The sequence below is a fragment of the Podarcis filfolensis genome, assembly GCF_964270895.1.
Source record: "Podarcis filfolensis genome assembly, chromosome: 11".
In the NCBI taxonomy this organism is placed as follows: Eukaryota; Metazoa; Chordata; class Lepidosauria; order Squamata; family Lacertidae; genus Podarcis; species Podarcis filfolensis.
The window spans coordinates 9,523,152-9,546,760 of NC_139613.1; the positions used below are offsets into that span (position 1 = coordinate 9,523,152).

The window sequence follows — 23,609 nt, forward strand, 5'->3', positions numbered from 1 at the left end:
AAGTCACTCACGCACAAAACAAAATGGCGAATGTAATAAGATACAGTGGTGCCTTGGTTCTCAAACACCTTGGTTCCCAAACGCCGAAAACCCCAAAGTAAGTGTTCCGGTTTTTGAACATTTTTCAGAAGCTGAACATCCAATGGGGTTGTTAGCTATTGTTTCTGGGACGTCTGCACCAATCAGAAGCTGCGCCTGGGTTTTCTAACATTTCAGAAGTCAAACGGACTTCCGGAATGGAATAAGTTTGGCACTTTTGCTTTTGCTATTTATTTGGCGTTTTTTGTTTTTGAGGCTTTTTCAGTTAATTTGTTTTTTGTGACTGTGAGGAACCCAGTTCGGCTACTCATTGACTGATTGTGTGACTATGGAATGGATAAAAGCCCCCCATCCAAACAATTACTATCATCAGTGCAGGTAAGAAAGAAAAAATAATTTTAATTTTTATCATCTACATTACTGTCTTAGTTATTTTGTAGTACTGTACATTATTAAGGAAATGCGGGTGGCGCTGTGGGTTAAACCACAGAGCCTAGGACTTGCCGATCAGAAGGTCAGCAGTTCGAATCCCTGCGATGGGGTGAGCTCCCGTTGCTCGGTCCCTGCTCCTGCCAACCTAGCAGTTCAAAAGCACGTCAAAGTGCAAGTAGATAAATAGGTACCGCTCCAGCGGGAAGGTAAACAGTGTTTCCGTGCACTGCTCTGGTTCATCAGAAGAGGCTTAGTCATGCTGGCCACATGACCCGGAAACTGTACGCCGGCTCCCTCGGCCAACAAAGCGAGATGAGCGCCGCAACCCCAGAGTCGGCCATGACCGGACCTAATGGTCAAGGGCCCCTTTACCTTTACCTTTACATTGATTATTGCTTTCATTTTATGGATCAATGGTCTCATTAGATAGTAAAATTCATGTTAAATTGCTGTTTTAGAGGTTGTTTGTAAAAGTCCGGAATGGATTAATCTGTTTTGCATTACTTTCTATGGGAAAGTGCACCTTGATTTTGGAACACTTTGGCTTTGGAACGGACTTCTGGAACGGATTAAGTTTGAGAACCAAGGTACCACTGTCCTTCCCATGTGACCAGAGTTAACCAATCACATGTACTGTATGGGAGAGAAAGAAGTAAAGAGTCAGTATTGCACATGATTTGGCTTCTGAAATTTAGCTCCTCTGCCAACCGTCAACCTACCAGAACCATCCATTGGATAGAAGGTGGCACTTAGTTGCTCGCTTCGGAAATGGGAGCAAGGTGGTTGAGTCCCGCCAGTCCATTGAACCCCGTCCCCCAGGGGTCGGGAAGGGAGAAATACGGCCGGGCCGAGAGGCTCTCGTTGTGGCCCAGCGCGAAGGCAAGGAGGCCTCCGTTCCTCTCCATGTCCAGGTGCGTCCGCCCAAAGAGCTTCATTTGGGTTTCCTCAAACTGGCTCTCCAGCTCTTGCAAATTCAGAGTGTTCTTGGCTCCGTCCATAAAATGCTTAGGGCTGGGGCCCGGAAGGCACATGGCCGCGCTGCCAAGATGGCTGCTCATCTCCTGGAGGGCCGGAGGCACCAGGAAGCTCTTGTCGTCCGGCTGGCCGTTCTGCGCAAACAGCAAGCTGGCCGCTCTCCAGGTGGCCGGCTTGCGCCCCCTCCTGGGCCGGGAGATCCGGCAGCTCTGGCGCTTGATGTGGCGGTGCAGGTGGTCCGAGCGGGTGAAGCTCTTGTAGCAGAACTTGCACTGGTAAGGGCGGATGCCCGTGTGGATGCGCATGTGGTTCTTCAGGTCGTAGTTGTGGACGAATTTGGCGTTGCAGTGGATGCAGAGGTAGGGCCTTTCTCCCGTGTGCTTCCGCATGTGGATCTTCAGCTTGTCTTGCCTGCAAAAAGGAGAAGCAACATTATCAGTTCGGGGCAGCACCGCCGAGACCACATAACACTGGTCTTGAAAGACCTACACTGGCACCCAGTGTGTTTCCGAGCACAATTCAAAGTGTTGGTGCTGACCTTTAAAGCCCTAAACGGCCTCGGCCCAGTATACCTGAAGGAGCACCTCCACCCCCATCGTTCTGCCCAGACACTGAGGTTCAGCTCTGTCCTGCTGGGGGTGCCAGGAATTGAACCAGAACCAGCGTCTCCACCCCCATTGTTCAGCCCGGACGCTGAGGTCCAGCACCGAGGGCCTTCTGGTGGTTCCCTCCCTGCGAGAAGCCAAGTTACAGGGAACCAGGCAGAGGGCCTTCTCGGTGGTGGCACCCGCCCTGTGGAACGCCCTCCCACCAGGTGTCAAAGAGAACAACAACTACCAGACTTTTAGAAGACATCTGAAGGCAGCCCTGTTTAGGGAAGCTTTTAATGTTTGATGCATTACTGTATTTTAATATTTGGTTGGAAGCAGCCCAGAGTGGTTGGGGAAGCCCAGCCAGATGGGCGGGGTATAAATAATAATAATAATAATAATAATAATAATAATAATAATAATAATTCATTAGGTCCTGTCTGAATCTGTGGCCCTCAGACTACAGTTTGCAACATCACTGACGGCTGGCCAGGCCAGTTGAGACGGATGGGAGTTGGGAATCCAGTAGCATCTGGAGTCACAAGATTGAGGGGGAGGCTAGTTTAGGAACACAGGAATGTTCTGGAAACCAAGCCTTATGAGGAACGGTTGAGGGAGCTGGGTATGTTTAGCTTGGAAAAGAGGAGAATGAGAGGAGATATGATAGCCATAATAAAATATCTAAAGGGCTATGGAATATGGAAGGTGGAGGAAGCTTGTTTTCTCCTGCTCTACAGAGTATGACCAATGGCTTCACGTTACAAAAAATGAGATTCTGACTCAACATCAGGAAGAACTCAACAATTATATGATTCTGTGAATCAGATGGAGACTCTGTGGGCCATTCAGTGTTGATGGACTATAGCTAAAGGGAAAGAACCACAAAACCCTTAAGAGAAACACAACTTTGAAAAGAACAGTTAAGGGGAAACGTTCAATTAGAAATTGTATAAACATTGCTTTTTAATACTCCATAAGGTAACATGAACATCATAAAGGAATATAAATATGAGGAAAGCACTTCTAGGCCACTGCCAATTCAATATTCTGCTCCTAAAAATGTCAACAACCAGATGCCTGTCGCAGTGGCCTTCACATGGATCTTCACGTTTTTGAAACGTTAAGATCCCGTTTTGTATTTTCAAAAAAATAATTTGTAATTTGCATTTTTGAATTTATGTGTTTCTTCTCTAGAGGCCGCCTTGGGGGGCCCTTTTTGGTGGCATGTAAATAAACTGTAACAATCCCCAGGTGGGTGGGTGCTGCTTACTAAACATGGGCCCCATGATTTCAGTCTTGGTGGCAGTTCCAGAAAGTGCCACAGCAATCACTTGGCAACTGCTATACAGTGGTACCTCGGGTTACATACGCTTCAGGTTACATACGCTTCAGGTTACAGACTCCGCTAACCCAGAAATAGTGCTTCAGGTTAAGAACTTTGCTTCAGGATGAGAACAGAAATCGTGCTCTGGCGGCGCAGCGGCAGCAGGAGGCCCCATAGGCTAAAGTGGTGCTTCAGGTTAAGAACAGTTTCAGGTTAAGACCAGACCTCCAGAATGAATTAAGTACGTAACCAAAGGTACCACTGTATTACATTCATTGTCTCCTTCAGGTGTTTTGAAGCATCTCTAACAGATGACCGGTCAACCTTTTTTTTTTTTTAATATCTCCAAGAATCCTTGGGAAGCTTAATCATGGAGAGAACATTACCTGTTCCTCCATACTTACTTTTCTTAATTTATTCAGTTGCCAAAAAACCCAACGGCACTCAGCGTAAAAACGTGGCCTACACTGTCAAATTGGCACGCACAGTTCTTTCGATGGGTCTGGCTGTTAACCAACAGGATGGTGGTTCAAGCCCACGCAGGGACAGCTGTGGGCAAGATCCCTGCATTGAAGGGGGTTGGTAAAGGTAAAGGGACCCCTGACCATTAGGTCCACTTGTGGCCGACTCTGGGGTTGCGACGCTCATCTCACTTTATTGGCCAAGGGAGCTGGCATACAGCTTCTGGGTCATGCGGCCAGCATGACTAAGCTGCTTCTGGTGAACCAGAGCAGCACATGGAAACACCGTTTACCTTCCCACCGGAGCGGTACCTATTTATCTACTTGCACTTTGACGTGCTTTTGAACTGCTAGGTTGGCAGGAGCAGGGACCGAGCAATGGGAGCTCACCCCGTCGCGGGGATTCGAACTGCCGACCTTCTGATCAGCAAGTCCTAGACTCTGTGGTTTAACCCACAGCACCACCCGCGTCCCTGAAGGGGGTTGGACTAGATGACAATTCTGTGATTCAAAAATGGGCTAATCTAGTTGGGATTTGGGGACTTGACTTCCAAGAACTGGATCAAGGCACCTGAAGAGAGGCCACATCAAACACAAGAACTAAAAGGCTGAGGAACCTCCAACTTTTTGCCACTGTAGCTACAGACACAAGTCAAACAATGATTCCTGGAAACCATCTTAGATGCCGCAACTGGACCTCGCTGTGCGGAAAGCTTAGCACACAAAGAACTGAGCGAGCAGAGAGTTCCTGGAGCCAGCAGGTGGCAGCACAAATCCACATCTCAAATCCGCATCTTCCATTCTGTTTTAAATGCAGTTAAGGGTGCCGAGACTTGTTAGGGGACACTGGTCCTCCTCAGAGAGCTACAGTTCCCAGAGTTCCCTGGAAAGAAGGACTAATGCTTAAACCACCATGGAAATGGGAGCTCTGTTGTTCCCAAGATTCTGTGGGGGAAGCCACAGCATCTTTTAAAGGGGCACGATGCTGCTTTAAAAGCATAGTGCTGACGGCAGGGGAGGTCCTGCTATTGGGAAGGGGCCATAACTCAGTGAAGATGCCTTAGATGCAGAACTCAGCCTCCAGCATCTCTGTAATTCAGGGCTGGCTTCAGGACTGAGGGAGCCCTGGGCAAAGTCTCATCCCATGGCCACCATGCTGACTGGCAGCGGCTCTCCAGGACTGAGGGAGCCCTGGGCAAAGTCTCATCCCATGGCCACCATGCTGACTGGCAGTGGCTCTCCAGGACTGAGGGAGCCCTGGGCAAAGTCTCATCCCATGGCTCCCATGCTGACTGGCAGCGGCTCTCCAGGACTGAGGGAGCCCTGGGCAAAGTCTCATCCCATGGCCACCATGCTGACTGGCAGCGGATCTCCAGGACTGAGGGAGCCCTGAACGAAGTGTCATCCCATGGCCACCATGCTGACTGGCAGCGGCTCTCCAGGACTGAGGGAGCCCTGGGCAAAGTGTCATCCCATGGCTCCCATGCTGACTGGCAGCGGCTCTCCAGGACTGAGGGAGCCCTGGGCAAAGTCTCATCCCATGGCTCCCATGCTGACTGGCAGCGGCTCTCCAGGACTGAGGGAGCCCTGGGCAAAGTCTCATCCCATGGCCACCATGCTGACTGGCAGCGGATCTCCAGGACTGAGGGAGCCCTGAACGAAGTGTCATCCCATGGCCCCCATGCTGACTGGTAGCAGCTCTCCAGGACTGAGGGAGCCCTGGGCAAAGTGTCATCCCATGGCTCCCATGCTGACTGGTAGCAGCTCTCCAGGACTGAGGGAGCCCTGGGCAAAGTGTCATCCCATGGCTCCCATGCTGACTGGCTCTCCAGGGTTTCCGAAATGGAGTTTCTCCCAGCTAATACTTGGAGCTGCTGGAGGTTGGATCTGAGGCCTTCTGCATCCAAGGCAGGTTCTCTGCCACTAAGCTATGGCCCTTTCCTTAAACATGCCAATATTTGGCTTGGTAGCACTCATGTGATTGCTTACCAGCCAGCCCAATTTCTCATTTTACCGTATTTTTCGCCCTATAGGACACACTTTCCCCCCTCCAAAAATGAAGGGGAAATCTGTGTGCCTATGGGGCGAATGCAGGCTTTCGCTGAAGCTTGGAGAGCGAGAGGGGTCAGTGCGCACCGACCCCTCTCGCTCTCCTGGCTTCAGGAAGCTATCAGCAAGCCTGGGGAGCCCGCGAGAGTTTTCTCCTCTAAAAACTACAGTAGGTACGTTTTTAAAAGCTCGGGCTTCCCCAGCGGGTGGGGGGGAATATTTTTTTTCCTTTATCCCCCCCCCAAAAAAAACCTAGGTGCGTCCTATGGGCCGGTGCGTCCTATAGGGTGAAAAATACGGTGTGTGTGTGTGTGTGTGTGTGTGTGTGTGTATATATATATATATATATATATATATATATATATATATATATATTTAACTGCCACTATATCTCAATTGTCTCTGTTATACCCAATTGCAATTCAATGTATCCCTGTTGTGTTTTAAGATTTTCCTGATATTGTAAGTGACCCAGAACTGGTCTATGACCATAATAATAAAATTCTAATTCTAATTTCTCAACGCATGCCCACTTTTGCTGCACCACTTCACTGGCCAGGTGCTGAACGTCTTGACAGTCACAAGATCAGTCTGAGAAACAGGGTCACAGGGAGGGCTCTTGTGAGCGCCTTTGTCCTTTGTGCAAACTCCACCCTGTTACACAGTCAGCCCGCATGGCTTCTATACGGGTGGCTTGCCACTTAAAACAACAACAGCAAGCACTTCTCTGGTGCACAGTGTATTCCGGGTGTAGCCAAGGGCTGCTGTTTACCTTGCACACAGGTTGAGACACCCCACCCATTCCCAGCTGAAACAAAGCCGGAAAATGCATTTGATTGTTGCATCTGCCCCTAAGAAACCTCCAGTGGTCTGCTTCGTACGCTGTCCAAGTCCAACCAGAGCCCACAAGCAGGGCTTGGAGGTGATGCTCCTCTCCTGTAGATGCTCCTCATCAACTGATATTCAGAAGTATACTGCATCTGAACATGCAGGTTCTATGTTGCCATCCTGGCTAACAGCCTTTGATCTTCCACCAGAAACATGCCTAGCACCTTCTTAAAGACACATAAGCCAGCAACCGTCACCACTTCCATGCTTCAATTGCCGTATTTTTCACTCTATAAGATACACTTTTTCCCTCCTAAAAAGTAAGGGGAAATGTGTGTGTGTCTTATGGAGCGAATGCAGGCTGCACAGCTATCCCAGAAGCCAGAACAGCGAGAGGGATCGCTGCTTTCGCTGTGCAGCAATCCCTCTTGCTATTCTGGCTTCTGGGATAGCAACGTGAAGCCTCTTCAGGGCAGCGGGAAGAACGCTCTCCCTGCCCTGAAGAGGCTTCGCACGGCTATCCCAGAAGCTGCGCAGTGATGCCTCTTGCTGTTCTGGCTTCTGGGATTCAGAATATTTTTTTTCTTGTTTTCCTCCTCCAAAAACTAGGTGCGTCTTATGGTCTGGAGCATCCTATAGAGCGAAAAATACGGTATGTGTTTGTATGAAGAAGTCCTCCATTTACCCATCCGAAATCTTCTAAGATTCAGTTTCATCGGCTCTCCCTGAGTTCTAGCATTATGAGCTAGGAGAAAAGCTTCTTTCTACCCATAGCTTTCTCGTCACTATTTTGTGACAACTCAACCTTCAACGATCCCCTGCTGAATCATTTCTTCTTCTAGACTAGAAGACCTCCAACCCTTTGATCTGTCCTTCTAGTTTTCCAACCCTTCATTCATTTAACAGAGCAATTGTACGCTTCTCTGCTCAGATATAAGAGGCATCTAATTCAATGGGACTTATTCCGACAAAAGTGCATAGCTGATCTGGTACCCTCTGGGTGGGACTACAAAGCTCATCATTGCTGGGCTTTGGCCAAAACATCTCGATGATGAAATGCTGGATATCCCTTCTGCATGTTTCCCAGCAATGCAATGTCTTTTTTGAGGTGAAGCACCAAGGACTGTGCACCCCTTGTTCCCTCTCCCCCCCCCATCCATTCTCCATCACCCACAACTTTTACACCATAAGCTCCTCCATGTAGGGGGTGTGCCCCTTTTGTCTATGTGAGAAAGCGCCATGTCCACTGATGGAATAATAATAATAATAATAATAATAATAATAATAATAATAATATATTTATACCCCGCCCATCTGGCTGGGCTTCCCAAGCCACTCTGGCCCCTTTCAACAGAATATTAAAATACAATAGTCTATTAAACATTAAAAGCTCCCCTAAACAGGGCTGCCTTCAAATGTCTTCTAAAAGTTTGGTAGTTATTTTTCTCTTTGACATCTGATGGGAGGGCGTTCCACAGAGCGGGTGCCACTACCAGGAAGGTCCTCTGCCTGGTTCCCTGTAACTTGGCTTCTTGCGGCAAGGGAACCACCAGAAGGCCCTCGGAGCTGGACCTCAGTGTCCGGGCAGAACGATGGGGGGTGGAGACACTCCTTCAGGTATACTGGGCCAAGGCTGTTTAGGGTTTTAAAGGTCAGCACCAACACTTTGAATTGTGCTCAGAAACATATTGGGAGCCAGTGTAGGTCTTTCAAGACCAGTGTTATGTGGTCTCGGCGGCCACTCCCAGTCACCAGTCTAGCTGCTGTGAACTAGTAAGCTGTAAACTAATAAGCCCAATCATTCCACCATGTTCCACAGCTCAGCCCCATCCATTCATTCCAAGGTGAGCTCTACCGGCAGGCAAGGTCACAGCTTGTGCTCTTGGAACCAGCCCTTCAGAGGGTTTGCAAACAGCATGATGCAACCTGGGCAGGTCAGGAAAGAGCAATTGCCTCCCTCTGTGCACAATGGATTTGCAAATGGTCCCGTCATCAACTTGCATGTTGATACCAGTCCAAGGATGCATGAATCATGGCTTGGCATGATGCAGTCCTTAAAATAAAATTTAAAAAATCCACACAAAACTGCAGCAGCACTCTAAACTACTGCTACGATCTTAGCATTTATTTTTGCCAGGGCACTTGGCACAAACCTTGTGCCACCATGGACTGGGGAACTTTAGTGCTTTGGAGATTGCTGAACTCCCAACCCCCCATCATCCATGACCGGGGTCATGCTGGTTGGAGCTGATGGGAATTGGAGATCATTGATTATCTGGAGAGACATAGGTTCTCTGTCTGATTTTGGAGCCAACTTCTAAGGCCACGAAGCCATCTTAGTGGATCCCAGGAAGCCCAGACAGTAATTGGAAAGTGTCAAAACATTTTTGTTCATAAGGAAAATGAGCCCCCCAGTATAGGAGCAGTGTTATTTTAAATGTGAATTGTGACTGATGCCCACAGCACTTCCTCAAAATTCCAGATGTGCTCACTGGCACGAAAAGGCAGACCTTGCCTTGCTAAGGGTGGAAGTTAAAGCCACCCTGTTGCTGGTGGTCTTCCTAAATAGGCATCAGGTTGGCTACTGGGGGATATGGGATGGTGAACCTTTGATATGATCTGCTAGTGCTCTTCTTGTGAATATACTTCCTCCCTCAAGTTAAGTGTGTGCATGTTCAGGAGAAAGATTCCACATCAGGTCACGGGAAGCCACAGTACAGTCATACCTCGGGTTACAAACGCTTCAGGTTGCGTTTTTTTGGGTTACGGACCCACCGAAACCCGGAAGTACCGGAATGGGTTACTTCCAGGTTTCGGGGGTCGTGCATGCGCAGAAGCACTAAATCACGCTTTGCGCATACGCAGAAGCACTGAATCACAACCCGTACGTGTGCCGATGCACCACTGTGGGTTGCGAACGCTGCAGGTTGCGAACGTGCATCCTGCACGGATCACATTCGCAACGTGAGCGTCCACTGTACTGCTCTATTTTGCCTTGGCCAGACTGCATTTAGAATCCTGTGTCCAGTTCGGGGTGACACAGTTCAAGAAGGATATTGATCAGATGGAACATGTGAGGAGGGCAACCAAGATGATCAAGGGTCTGGAAACCAAACCTGATGAGGAATGGTTGAAGGAGCCTGGAGAAGAGGAGACATGATAGCCATCTTCAAATACCTAAGGGACTGTCATATGGAAGATGGAATAAGTATGTTTTCTGCTGCTCTGGAGGGTAGGACTTGAACCAATGGCTTCAAGTTATAAGAAAGGAGATATAACTAAACCCCAGAAAGAACTTTCTGGGAGTAAGAGCTGTTCAACAATGGAGCAGACTCCCACAAGAGCTGGTGGACTCGCCTTTCTTGGATCTCATTGAGTCATCTAGTCATCTGCAGTGGTTGGACCAGATGACCCTCTTCCAACTCTACGACTCTGATTCTCTGATCTGAATGTGTGCATGTCTCTTTGAGTTTTGTATATAATGCCCTGCACTTCTCAGGAAATCCTTACTTGCTAGGTGAGGCCTGCTGTATAAAAGAGCCTTGCCATCTTTAACAGGAGAACCAGACCCTTGTTTTTACAATGGAAATGTCAGGCGGTAGCAACAGAGAAGGTACTGTAATAGAGGTCTATTTGCATGCTAGAATATACTTCCAGCCTCCAGACTGCTGCCTGGAAAATAGAGCAGCTACGATGAATGATTGCTGGGTACCAATGGCCTCTTGAAATTCTCTACCCTATTTGTGGACCAATATAGTGGTGTGTCCACTATTCTATTCTATTCTATTCTATTCTATTCTATTCTATTATTATAGGGACGCGGGTGGTGCAGTGGGTTAAACCACAGAGCCTAGGACTTGCCGATCAGAAGGTCGGCAGTTCGAATCCCCGCGACAGGCTGAGCTCCCATTGCTCGGATCCTGCTCCTGCCCACTTAGCAGTTCGAAAGCACGTCAAAGTGCAAGTAGATAAATAGGTACCACTCCAGCGGGAAGGTAAACAGCATTTCCGTGCGCTGCTCTGGTTCGTCAGAAGTGGCTTAGTCATGCTGGCCACATGACCCGGAAGCTGTACGCCGGCTCCCTCGGCCAATAAAGCGAGATGAGCGCCGCAACCCCAGAGTCAGCCACGACTAGACCTAATGGTCAGGGGTCCCTTTACCTTAATAGTGGTGGGTGGGGGGCAGGGTACCATTTCACCATTTTTTCCAAGGGCAAGAGAAATTCTTCAGCTGTTCCTTGGGGTTGAGGGTCTCCATGAGCAGTGACAGAAGCACAGCTTCTATCTTTCCCGAATTTTGTTTGAAGGCAGCAACAAAGGAGGGGCAATGCCTCTTGAGAAACTTCAGCGATTGCAGAAATAGGAAGCTGTCTTTCAGTCAGAACATCGGATCATCTAGCTCAGGCCTGCCTATGCTGAATGGCTGTGAAAGTCCAGGATTTCAGGCAGAAATCTTCCCCTGTCCTGCTGGGGGTGCCAGGAATTGAACCAGAACCAGCGTCTCCACCCCCATTGTTCTGCCCGGACGCTGAGGTCCAGCACCGAGGGCCTTCTGGTGGTTCCCTCACTGCGAGAAGCAAAGCTACAGGGAACCAGGCAGAGGGCCTTCTCGGTGGTGGCACCCACCCTGTGGAACACCCTCCCACCAGATGTCAAAGAGAACAACAACTATCAGACTTTTAGAAGACATCTGAAGGCAGCCCTGTTTAGGGAAGTTTTTAATGTGTGACATTTTAATGTATATTTAATCTTTGTTGGAAGCCGCCCAGAGTGGCTGGGGAAACCCCGCCAGATGAGCGGGGTACAAATAAATTATTATTATTATTATTATTATTATTATTATTATTATTATTAATCCCTGTTCAGGGAAGTTTTTAATATTTAATGCTGTACTGTTTTTAACACTTGATTGGGAGCCGCCCAGAGTAGCTGGGGAAACCCAGCCAGATGGGTGGGGTATAAATAAATTATTATTATTATTATTACTACTATTACTATTACTATTACTATTACTATTACTATTATTATTATTATTCTACATGCAAAGCAGATACTCTTCTACTGAGCTACGGCCCTTCCTGCCAACAGAACTTGCCAACCTGGCTTTAGAGTGAAATAGACAAGCATCGGAGCACAGTCATAAAACTAACTGCATGTGTGATGGGAAAGGGGAAAGCCTGTGCAGCGATTTGTTTCCAAACTGGCAGAGTTGGCCACAAGCGACTGCTGCTGAAATTGGTTTTTGATGTGAAGTGGCAACTGCTGATTGCTAGGGGCCTTGGCGATTGGGTTCCAAAAGCCATGTCCCAGGCACGGTGCCAAATGCACACAACCAGATTGCTAGAAGGCTGCTACAAGAGGTTTCCCAAGCCTTTTCCGCCATGGTTGCCACAGTCACGTCCCCTAGGTCTACTTAGCTGCTGGTGTGCAGATTGGCTACACTGCACCAAATAAACTCAAGGCCAAATGCTCACACTGAATGTGAGCAATCCCAAAAGCAACGTTGAGAGATGTGGGGTTTGTGCATCTTTCACACACTCAAGTGGCAAGCATGCCCAACATCTGAGTGGGTCACAGATGCTTGCACCCCTTGTAAAAGCAAACCAGGGTGTCTTCTGTGAACCACTGTTTCCTGTTACACCCAAACTAGGAAACTATGGTTAATATAACAAGCCAGGATAGGAAGCCATGGTTGGGAGTTGGCTGCAGAAGGAGGGAGTGAATCAGGTGCGGCCAAAAGGCTCGTATATATTTCAGCTTATTGAACCAAAATATAACCATCTGAGTGCTAAAGAGGCACATTGTCCGGTTCCTATGCACCCTCCCCATTCAACTCACATTAACTGCAATATATACACAATATGAGAGGGACGCGGGTGGCGCTGTGGGTTAAACACAGAGCCTAGGGCTTGCTGATCAGAAGGTCGGCGGTTCGAATCCCCGCGACGGGGTGAGCTCCCGTTGCTCGGTCCCTGCTCCTGCCAACCTAGCAGTACGAAAGCACACCAGTGCAAGTAGATAAATAGGTACCGCTCCGGTGGGGAGGTAAACGGCGTTTCCGTGCACTGCTCTGGTTCGCCAGAAGCGGCTTAGTCATGCTGGCCACATGACCCGGAAGCTGTATGCCGGCTCCCTCGGCCAATAAATGAGATGAGCGCCACAACCCCAGAGTCGGCCACGACTGGACCTAATAGTCAGGGGTCCCTTTACCTTTACCGTTTATACACAATATCTCCAGCTAGCTAGCTAGCTAGCATTAGATAAAATGTAAATATGTTTCTATTGGTGGGAATGTTAATGTCATGCTATGTTATGGATGTGATCATTTCTATGAAAGAAAATTCTCAACAGCAGCTTTAGATGCTGTTTCTTGTCCTTGGCACTGGATTGATGCAACTCTCTGGGGGGAAAAACACTCCGTTGCCCGATCTCATTGATTCCCACACATATCCTTAGGGGAGCGTGAGACTGGGGTTTGCCCCTGCCCCCAGCACCAGGGGCTTTCAGCAGCTTCTACAGGCCTAACCTTCTGCTGGAGAAGAACCCTTTCAAAAATCCTCTTGGCGAATTAAATTGGACTGCAGAGGCAAATCAATTCCCAGGCCTGTTCTCGCAGATGATAATTAATGGTTAATGAGCACGGTCTTTTAGCATAATAATACTCTCAACCAGAACATGATATTGGAGATTACAACTGGGAGACGGAGACGCTGATTCCAGCGAGCAGCTTTCTGGGGGCGTCTCTGACTCTCTTCACTGCATGAGGTTGACTTAGCCTGTTAATAAAGGCATTCAGACGGCAGCAGCTCCCAGTTCTGGAGGGCTCTCAGGCAACTCATTCCTCATAGGGCTCCATTTGGTACGCAGGCTAAGACCCTACCTGCCCGCGGACTGTCTCGCCAGAGTGGTGCACACTCTACTTATCTCCCGCTTGGACTACTGCAATGCGCTCTACGTGGGGGTACCTTTGAAGGTGACCCGGAAACTGCAATTAATCCAGAATGCAGCAGCTAGACTGGTGACTGGGAGTGGTGGCCGAGACCACATAACACCAGTCCTGAGAGATCTGCATTGGCTCCCAGTACGTTTCCAAGCACAATTCGAAGTGTTGGTCCTGACCTTTAAAGCCCTGAATGGCCTCGGTCCAGTATACCTGAAGGAGCGTCTCCACCCCCATCATCCAGCCCGGACACTGAGGTCCAGTGCTGAGGGCCTTCTGGTGATTCCCTCATTGCGAGGTTACAGGGAACCAGACAGAGGGCCTTCTCGGTAGTGGTGCCTGCCCTGTGGAACGCCCTCCCTTCAGATATGAAGGAAATAAGCAGCTATCTTATATTTAAAAGGCATCTGAAGGCAGCCCTGTTTTTAACATTTAATGCTGTATTGTTTTTAACACTCAATTGGGAGCCGCCCAGAGTGGCTGGGGAAACTCAGCCAGATGGGCGGGGTATAAATAATAAATTATTATTATTATTATTATTATTGATGTTGTTGTTGTTGTTATTCCCTCATGTTTGTCCTTCCTCACCAAGTCTACCTCCTCACTGCAGCAAGAGGGAGGGCTCTTGTCACAGAATCATTGCGTCACCGTAGAGTTGGAAGGGACCCTGAGGGTCATCTAGTCCAACCCCCTGCAATGCAGGAATCTTTTGCTCAACCTGGAGCTTGAACCCACGACCCTGAGATTACAAGTCCCGTGCTCTACCGACTGAGCTATCCCAAGGACCGGTGGGCTCCTGCTGAGGTGTGAGCCCTAAGCAGACGCCCAACTTTGCCATTCCCCGAGTTCCCATAGCGTGCAAGTAACGCTATTGAAAACAGACCTGGGCCACACCTGCACCATCCATTTAAAGCACTATTATATCACTTTAAACAACCACGGTTCCCCTGCAGAATCCTGTAAACTGTGGTTTGTTAGGAGTACAGAGTGTTTAAGCGCGCTGAGAGTTTTTAGGAGACTCCTATTCGAACTGATTTCTTTGCACTGAGGAATTCTTTTGTGCAAAGATGAGGAACATATTTTCCTCCAGAAGCTGTTGAACTTCAGCTTCCATCACCTTTCAACCTTTTAATTGGGGTTGATGGCAGTGGGAGCTCAGCGACACTGTGGGTCTACATTTTCTCCATCCTTGGGTCAAGGCATTGGACTAAGACCCGGGAGATCATGGTTCAGGACCCCAGTTGCCCATTACACCTACTGCATCTCCTCCCAACCTACCTGTCAGGGTTGCTGTGAGGATTAAGATGGGGGGGGGGGAGGAAATAACTACCGTATTTTTCACTCTATAAGACACACCAGGCCATAAGATGCACCTAGTTTTTGGAGGAGGAAAACAAGAAAAAATAATATTCTGAATCTCAGAAGCCAGAACAGCAAGAGGGATCGCTGCACAGTGATCCCTCTTGCTGTTCTGGCTTCTGGGATAGCTGTGCAGCCTGTATTCGCTCCATAAGACGCACACACATTTCCTCTTACTTTTGGGGAGGGAAAAAGTGAGTCTTATAGAGCAAAAAATACGGCACATATGACAGCCTGAAGTCTTTGCAAACAGAACAGGATAAAGCATGCACTCATTATATACCACATAGGAAAAAATCTTATATCTGCTGGGGTGTCTAGTATTTTTTTAACGTGTGCAGACCTGGTAAATCGGACTTCACAGATATTGCACATATATGGCTTTTCCCCCGTGTGGGTTCTCATGTGCCGCGGCAGCTTCCCGGCTCCCATGATTATTTTGTTGCAGATGGGGCACTGCTGGGAAGCCTTGGGCTTGATCTTCCTCTCTTCCGGCCACCGAGGAAAGACTCCCCCAAAATGGGCAGCGCTGAGGAAGTTCAGGTAGGCTCCGTAATCATTCTCCGCCTTGATGTGTCCCAAATGGGCCACCGGGTTGTTGGCAAACATGTCCTTGAAGAGGTCGTTGGGGAACGGGGCGGGAGAAGGTTCCTCCTTCTCCTCCTCCTTGATCTTCCTCTTCCGGATGACCAGATCCAAGGGGCCGTTGTCCACCTGCTGCTCCTCCACCTGGGAAAAGGCGCCAAAGTCCCCGTTCCACAAGTGCGGGAAGAGGTCAGGAACAAAGGGAGACAGAGCCGGCCTCCGTTCTGGCATGCTAGATTTAGGGTACAAGTTCTCTCTTAGGAGGGACTCGATGGAGAAGTCTCTTATCACGCCCAAGGAGCCATTGGAGCTGTTAGCTTGAAAATGGTTAGAGAACCCGCTTGGTCTCTCTGAGTAAGCTTCCTCTGCGAGGTCAGATTTGGATGGACTTTGGTGGCAGCCGACGTCTTGGACGTCTGGTAGGTTCTGGTTTGCGAAGTCTCCCACATCCTCTTCTTCCTCGTCCTCCTCTTCTTCCTCGTCGTCCTCTTCTTCCTCCTCCTCCTCCCCCCTCTCGTCTCCCTCCTCCAAACTGGGCTCCATGATTTCTAGGCAGACGTTGATGACACACTGGATCTCCAGCATCCTGGCCGCGTTGAGGATGTGCTTGAGGTTCGAGGTGGTGATGGTGAGGGTCGAGGTATAGGCAAACTCGAGGATTGCCGAAAGTGCTTCAGGCTTAACAAAGTCAATCTCGTAAACGTAGGGCTGGTCTGCTAAAGTGCCGGTAGTGAAGAGTTTCTTAAAATATTGGCTGCAGGCAGCCAGGACAGACTTGTGGGTCCTGTATTCTTGGTCCTGGACAATGAGGATGACATCGCAGAGGAGGCCGTTGTGCCGCTGCTCGTTTAAGCCGCAAAGGACTTCGCTGCTGTGGTTTGGGAATGGGATCCCTATAAGGTCTTCAATGCCATTGGCCATATTCTCACTTAGAGCCCTAGGATGAAACACACACACACATACAAAATGAATTAGCGCATTCATATTTATCCTTGAAGACAGCAGAGGCACAAAATCCCCAGAAAGAAAAATCTTTCAAAACCTGGGACTCAATCTGCCTTTCGATACAGGCAATTGATCACCATCACAGCCATCTTTTAAGGGATTTCTAGATCGCTTTATAACCTCCCAAGATGGATTGCTTGCAACCGATCAACCCACACAGCGCTTACATTTGAAAATTTAAATTGTTGGTAAAAACAATGCAAAACACCAGGATAAAAGCAACAGACAAAACAGTTCTGAAATGGAAGGGCCATTTAGAGTGTTCCTAAAGGCCAACAGAGAGGGGGTTGTGCAAATTTTCCTGGGCTGGGCGTGCCAAAACAGGACCACCTCAGAGAATGATGCTCTGATCCTGGGACTCATCAACCTCACTGTTTTCAATGCAAGAGCGGGATGGCCACAAATCTAGCCAATTCATTGGCCCACCCAGTTTTGCTCCTGGTCCTGCCCACCCTGCTATGTGGCCCCTGGAAGGTTTCTCCAGAATTTAATATTTCCCCATGTGACGTTAACATATGAGAGAGTGCTGGAGGTGAAATAGTTAAACAGGTTGCCCAGTCAGGACCCAGGGGGGTGGAGTCAGTGGGACTATAAAACCAGCTCTGGGAGAGGCGAAGGGAGGAGTTCATTGGGAGTTGGGTGGTTGGTTGGAGTGGGAGTGAATTGGGATAGAGTTTGTGGGTAGGTTGAGTTGGTGAAGCGAAATAGGCTGAGTCAGGAACACTTAGGGGCTAGGCAGACAAATAAATATCTGAGAGGTGGTTTAGTGAGTGACAGCAGGTAGCAAAAGTTATAGGTCTGGATAGGCACCCCAATACTGTAATTGACTGATACCGTTTATGAAACCACACGCTTGTTAAACTGCAATAAATAAACAAAAGTTTATGTTTCAATTTAACCCTGACTGGACTCAGTATTATACCAGGTAGGGCCTGGGTGGTGGCAGCGAGAAATAAAGTGGTGGCACAGGGATCAATAGACGGTGAAACGTCCGGGGACCCTGTGTGATTGCCACACCTCACCCCATTAATATTGCCACGATTACCCAGGCTATAGATTCCAGCTTACGTTGATACTGAATTTTTGTTTCCCGTCCCCAGCACAAAGCGTCCCCCGCCACCTTCCCACAAAGGTGCCTCCCTGCCCTTTCTGTCTCTGCTTCCCCACCCCAGATGCCCATCTATCATCTCACTACTCCTGCGGTCCTTATCGCCGCCCCATCTTTGCTCCTTCAGAAAGCACATTAAGGGAATCACGATTAACATCGTTGGCTGCTCCCAGGTGCCCCAGACACATCGCGTCTCGCCGTGCGCGAGGCATTGAATTCCTTGTTCTGTCCTTCAAGGCCCTCTGTGATCTCATCCCACACCCTGCCCTGCACTCTTCCCTCCCCTCCTCTGTCTGCTCTCGGTCTTTATTTAGACTGTTCCCGACAAATGGAGCCGCCTCCCATTATTCTCCTGTGCCTTCGGCCTCCACCTTCATTTAATTATCCCTGCCGCTGCACTCCTCCTTGGTCGCAGTGTCTCCCACATCCTTCCATCCCCTGAAATACTTGTTTTGTGCTGCATGGGTTTTTCAAGCACAGAGGGTGCAGCTTCACTGCGTGAGTGAAGCACAAGCTACGGTCCAAATTTGGGGTTATAGGCGCAACTCTTGCTCCGATGCAGAGAGTGAGGCAGGGGCGCTGCAACACACCTGAGCATTGCAGCACAGCAAAGTTGCCCCAAGAGGTTGGGGCAGCACAGAGCGTGTTGTCTGCCTGCCTGTGTCCTGCGTGTCTAGGGCTTTTTTTGTGAATTGGCGGCACCATTTTGCCTACATACGGAGCCACGTTCCGAGAAAGAATTTGCTGATAGTGTGTATGATGGTGGTCAGGATAATAAGGTACCCTTTACCTTTAACTTACGTGCATTTAACATGTGCACATTCAGCTTTGCAGGCTAGGCATTTTTTTTAAAAAAATTAACATTAAAAGGCAGGCAGCCATCTGGGGTGGCGGGGGGGGGGAGACACCCTTTGGCAATCCTGCATTTTCACCCAAAGTGTTTTGGTATACACCGTTTGGCTTTAAGGATAAGCCTGAGGTGTATTGGTGAAAATGACATAGAAGTTTCCATTGCTGTGTATGAGGGGGAATTGGTTTGCAAAAATGTGTTTATTAGGCAATACGGTGGTACCTCAGGTTACATACACTTCAGGTTAAATACGCTTCAGGTTACAGACTCCGCTAACCCAGAAATAGTGCTTCAGGTTAAGAACTTTGCTTCAGGATGAGAACAGAAATTGTGCTCCGGCGGAGTGGCAGCAGCAGGAGGCCCCATTAGCTAAAGTGGTGCTTCAGGTTAAGAACAGTTTCAGGTTAAGAACGGACCTCCAGAACGAATTAAGTACTTAACCCGAGGTACCACTGTATTGCACATAACATCCCAAGACTGGGAAAATGAGAAACTGAGAGAAACCAAAATGGGTGGTTTTTCCCATTCCTACAGGCTAAAGATGCACTGCAACTGTGCTGAAGAGCACACATTTTCACTTAAGATCTAAACAGGGTCAGCCATGGAAGGAGTCAGTGCTAACCTTTGTATCTGGAATATTTTCTATTGGGAAGTGAGCAATAAGTAGGGATGGATGAATCTGACTTTCACAAGTTTTTGCCCTGTGTTCCAATTCATTTCTACATTAACCTGCAATTAGAAACATAAACTTTCCCTCAAAAGATGTATTTTCAGCACTGTTGCTGCTTTTGAGGCGAGCTGTACCACTTGCAAATTGTACAGACTGCTCCCCTCTGTACAGGTGGAAGGAAGTTCTCTGCACCCAGAAAATTAGCTGTTGAGGAACGGGCTAGGCCAGAAACCTTTCTCCCTGGCATTTTAGCTTTCTTTCTGCAGGACACCCCTTTGCATGCAGAAGTCCTCAGCCGTGTGAGCTCCTATCCCACAATCTGACACAGCAAAGCCCACGCGCCAGTCTGCCTGTGAGAACAACATAGCCCAGGTGGGAAAAGGGGTGCCCTTGAAAACAGGTTTCTGCACATAAGGATGTCTTTTGTGCTGAATATAACCAAGGAAGTATCACGAAGGGCATTTATTAGGTGATTTCCCAAGGTTTAAGGTGTCTCGAGTTAATGGTTTAAAACAAAACTTAAATAAGACAGAAAACGCGGATTTAACACCACCAGAAAAACCCCAATAACCAGCCAAGCCAAAAGCTGCTGTTTTGCTTTTAATTGTTTGCTCGTTTTTATCCTGTATTTTATTCTGTGACCCGCCCTGAGATCTTAACGATGAAGGGCGGTGTATAAATCCTAATAAATTAAATTAATTGAGGAAGGTTGGCTTGCAAGAGCAGCTGCTCTCGGTTGCTGCTTCCATCCCATCTCCCAAGGCCGGCCATCCTTCTCCCACACAGTAATTGCCAAGCAAGAGAGGCTGGCTGGCTGGGAGTGTGGGCAGCGGGCATGGCGCAGAGAGATAACCTCAAGGTCTCAGCTGCTGATTGATCTTCTGTGGGTGGGAGGGAAGTGGCACGCTTGAGGAAGCCCACGCCGTAAACATCGGACTGCTCTGCAATCAGAACACAATCCTTTCCCTCCGTACCCTGAGACAAGCTCCCCTGGACTTTTCAAGGTAGAAGAGTTGTTTAAGATGCACCAGCCATCGAAGCCGGTTCTAGGTTTCCAGCAGTGGCAGGGCAGAGAGGTCTCCAAATCTCTTTCACGTGTGTCCAACATGTATGTTTGCTGGTGCCTCTGGTCGTTGCTTGGCTGCTTTTTGTTTGTTTGTTTTGCTACGTTTCTGAGTAAGGAAGCATAAGCCATCCACAAGTCCGGAAAGGAAAAGAAGGTTTTCTCATTCTTAGAGCCAAACAACATGTGATGTTAAGTGCACAGGTAAAGGGACCCCTGACCATTAGGTCCAGTCGTGGCCGACTCTAGGGTTGCGGCACTCATCTCGCTTTATTGGCCGAGGAAGCCGGCATCCAGCTTCTGGGTCATGTGGCCAGCATGACTAAGCTGCTTCTGGCGAACTAGAGCAGCGCACGGAAACGCCGTTTACCTTCCTGCCGGAGCGGTACCTATTTATCTACTTGCAGTTTGATGTGCTTTCGAACTGCTAGGTTGGCAGGAACAGGGACCGAGCAACGGGAGCTCACCCCGTCGCGGGGATTCGAACTGCCGACCTTCTGATCGGCAAGTCCTAGGCTCTGTGGTTTAACCCACAGCGTACATTACGAGCATGCATTTGCATGCATGCTTTACCCCAGCATATGCATTTTATGTACACATTGCTTGGCTGGAGAACTGCACTGCCAAATTTAGAGAAGGGCAAATTAGTTGGCTGCATTTCGTTTCACATTTTGTTTCGGAAAGAGGCTTAGTTAGGCTCTCTTTTCAATGCAAACCGAATCAAATTTATCCCCCAACCCTAATGCTCTGTCTCTATCTCTGCGCAGTTCAGTGTCTTCCACCCAGGCACCTAGAGGGCTAGGCCTGTTTACCTGCAGCAAAAGAACTGCACTCTCCACACAGACTCCCACCCCACCCCTCAGATCATTTGCTAATTATCCCAACTATCCCTCTAAACAACATTGACATAAGTCTGGAGAAAAGGCCTCTCCCAGCCGCCCTTTGGCCAGCCTGACAATTCGACAGCTGTGTTGCTCTGCGCTGCTGGACAGGATGCAACAGCCGGCTCTGCAGTGACCTTCAAAATCTCATGCCCTTCAGGGTGAAGCTGGCAGAAGCCGAGACAAAGAGAGAGAGAGGGATGAAGGTGACACCTAACAGCAAGCCGGCCATTTCTCTTCCTAGCCCCTTTCTGTTTTATTTATTAACTGGGCAGTCCTGTCCAAGGCTACTCAGAAGTCAGTCCTGTTTTGTTCTGCCGGGCAGGCTCCTTGCTGAGAGTGCAATTAAGTGGTGCCTTTGGGGGGCTTGCTACCACCCAAGATGGCTTACGGCAGAGAATTAAAACCCTGCAACAATTTTTTTTTAAATGCAAATAACACGCCCCAGTAACAGAAGCTAAAAGCCGCAGCTTAAAACCCAGCTCGCAACACTTTTCACTGAATGGAGGTTGGAACAATTTAGTTTTTATGTTACATTTGAAAACTAATGAGAAAGGAGCCATTTGAACTTATTCTAGGCAGAGCTGCAGGGATATGGGGCCACCAACGGAAAGACCACATCTCTAGTACACACTATTTTGATGAATGTTGACAGCAGGTCTACAAGTGGGGATTCAGAGGCCAATCTTGGGCCTGGGGGGGGCGGTTTATATGGGTGCAGGCGTTCCTTCAAATAATCTGCTCCCAAACTGTTTCAGTCCCAGTCTTCACTGGCCTGGTTCTCTTCAGATGTTTTGAACCACAGCCCTCATCAGCCCTGGCTTGCTCACAATTAAAGCTTTAGTGTCAACATGCAACAAACAATAACATGGCATGGGGTTTTGGAAGGATATGTGTCTGCATGTTTATCCATTAATAATCTTTCCTTTTCCGTTTTTGTATCCTCCGACACCTGGACTAGTCACATATAAAAGCCTGAATGAAGTATAATCAAGTGTGCTGGTACCCACTGATGGGCCATTAACACCCCAAAGGGGTGGGATCCAGAGGATTGTTTTGTCTTCCTTTTGTTCATATTCATTTTGTACGTTGCAGGATGTGCACCAAAGCAGCACATCCACCTGGAAACCTTTCCAGGTACAAACAGTATCAGAAGCGGGATTGCGTATGACTGCCCTGATATCATCATGAGCGCAAATTGTCATGACTGCACAATATAAAGGACGCTGGAGGGGTCCTAAGTACAGTCGTACCTTGGATGTTTTGTACTTGGATGTTTTGGCTCCTGAATGCCAAAACCCAGAAGTGAGTGTACCGTTTTGCAAACATTTTTGGGAAGCCAAATGTCCAACGTGGCTTTCACGGCTTCCGATTGAGTGCAGGAAGCTCCTGCGGCCAATCAGAAGCCGTGCCTTGGTTTTCGAATCTTTCCATGAGTCCTGGAACAGATTAAGTTTGACAACCAAGGTACCACTGTACAGGCAACTGCAATAAGTGCATACTGCTGTGTCCACATTTCTCTCTTCCTCCTCAGTTGCCACATGCATCTTGATTTACAGACTGCATGACTCTTGGGCAGGGGCGGACTATGGTAATTCAAATTTCAGCAGCGCCCTATGCAAGGTCAAAATGTGCCAGCCGCCACCTCTCGCCTTCTGTTGTACGCGTTCAGTATATCATAGTTACGCTGAAGTGTGGCGCCCCCTCTGCGGCTCAGTGCCCAGTATGGGGGAACCTGCCACGCTCCCTGAAATCCACCTCTGCTTTGGGGTAGGGACCTGTTCTCTTAAATTGTGCAAACCACCTTACACATGGACAACGCTCTGTAGAACCTGATAATCATCTACACCAGCAGGAGACACCTAGTGCCCTTCAAATGTTGTGGATCACAACTCTCTTAATTCATCACCATCAGCCACGTTGGCCAAGGCTGATGGAAGTTGTGGCCCATATACCTGAAGGAGCATCTCCACCCCCATCATTCATCCCGGACACAGAGGTCCAGACCCGAGGGCCTTCTGGCAGTTCCCTCGCTGCGAGAAGTGAAGCTACAGGGAACCAGGCAGAGGGCCTTCTCAGTAGTGGAACGCTGTGGAACGCCCTCTCATCAGATGTCAAGGAAATAAACAACTACCTGACATTTAGAAGACAGCCCTGTTTAGGGAAGTTTGATATTTTATCATGTTTTAATATTCTGTTGGAAACCGCCCAGACAAGGTATAAGTAATAAATTATTATTATTATTACTACTATTACTACTACTATTATTATTATTATTATTATTATTATTATTATTATTATTATTACATCTGGAGGGCACTATATTGCCTGCCCCTGTCCTACGCTTTAAGTTGATGCCACATGCATTTCTTCTCTACAACCAAATGACGTGTCCTAAAAGATGGTGCTTTGCTCCTGCTAGAAGAGATACAGCCTGTCTGGCAAAGCTC

The 23,609-nt window shown here is 48.4% G+C and overlaps 1 protein-coding gene and 1 long non-coding RNA gene across 3 annotated transcripts in view; both read right to left on the minus strand.

Annotated features, from left to right (window-relative positions):
• The window catches only part of LOC310744513, a 294,405-nt gene that overhangs the window by 155,735 nt on the left and 115,061 nt on the right, over positions 1 to 23,609 (minus strand). The window lies entirely within an intron of this gene.
• ZBTB7C (zinc finger and BTB domain containing 7C) overlaps positions 1 to 23,609 on the minus strand; it is a 97,011-nt gene that overhangs the window by 4,724 nt on the left and 68,678 nt on the right. For both annotated transcript variants that reach the window (XM_083575657.1, XM_083575658.1), the window contains 2 exons: positions 15,341 to 16,519; positions 1,191 to 1,857 (listed from right to left, as the gene is read on the minus strand). In XM_083575657.1, coding sequence (XP_083431783.1) covers positions 1,221 to 1,857; positions 15,341 to 16,519 — 1,816 coding nt within the window. In that variant the 3' untranslated portion in view covers positions 1,191 to 1,220. The remainder of the gene's footprint in view (positions 1 to 1,190; positions 1,858 to 15,340; positions 16,520 to 23,609) is intronic.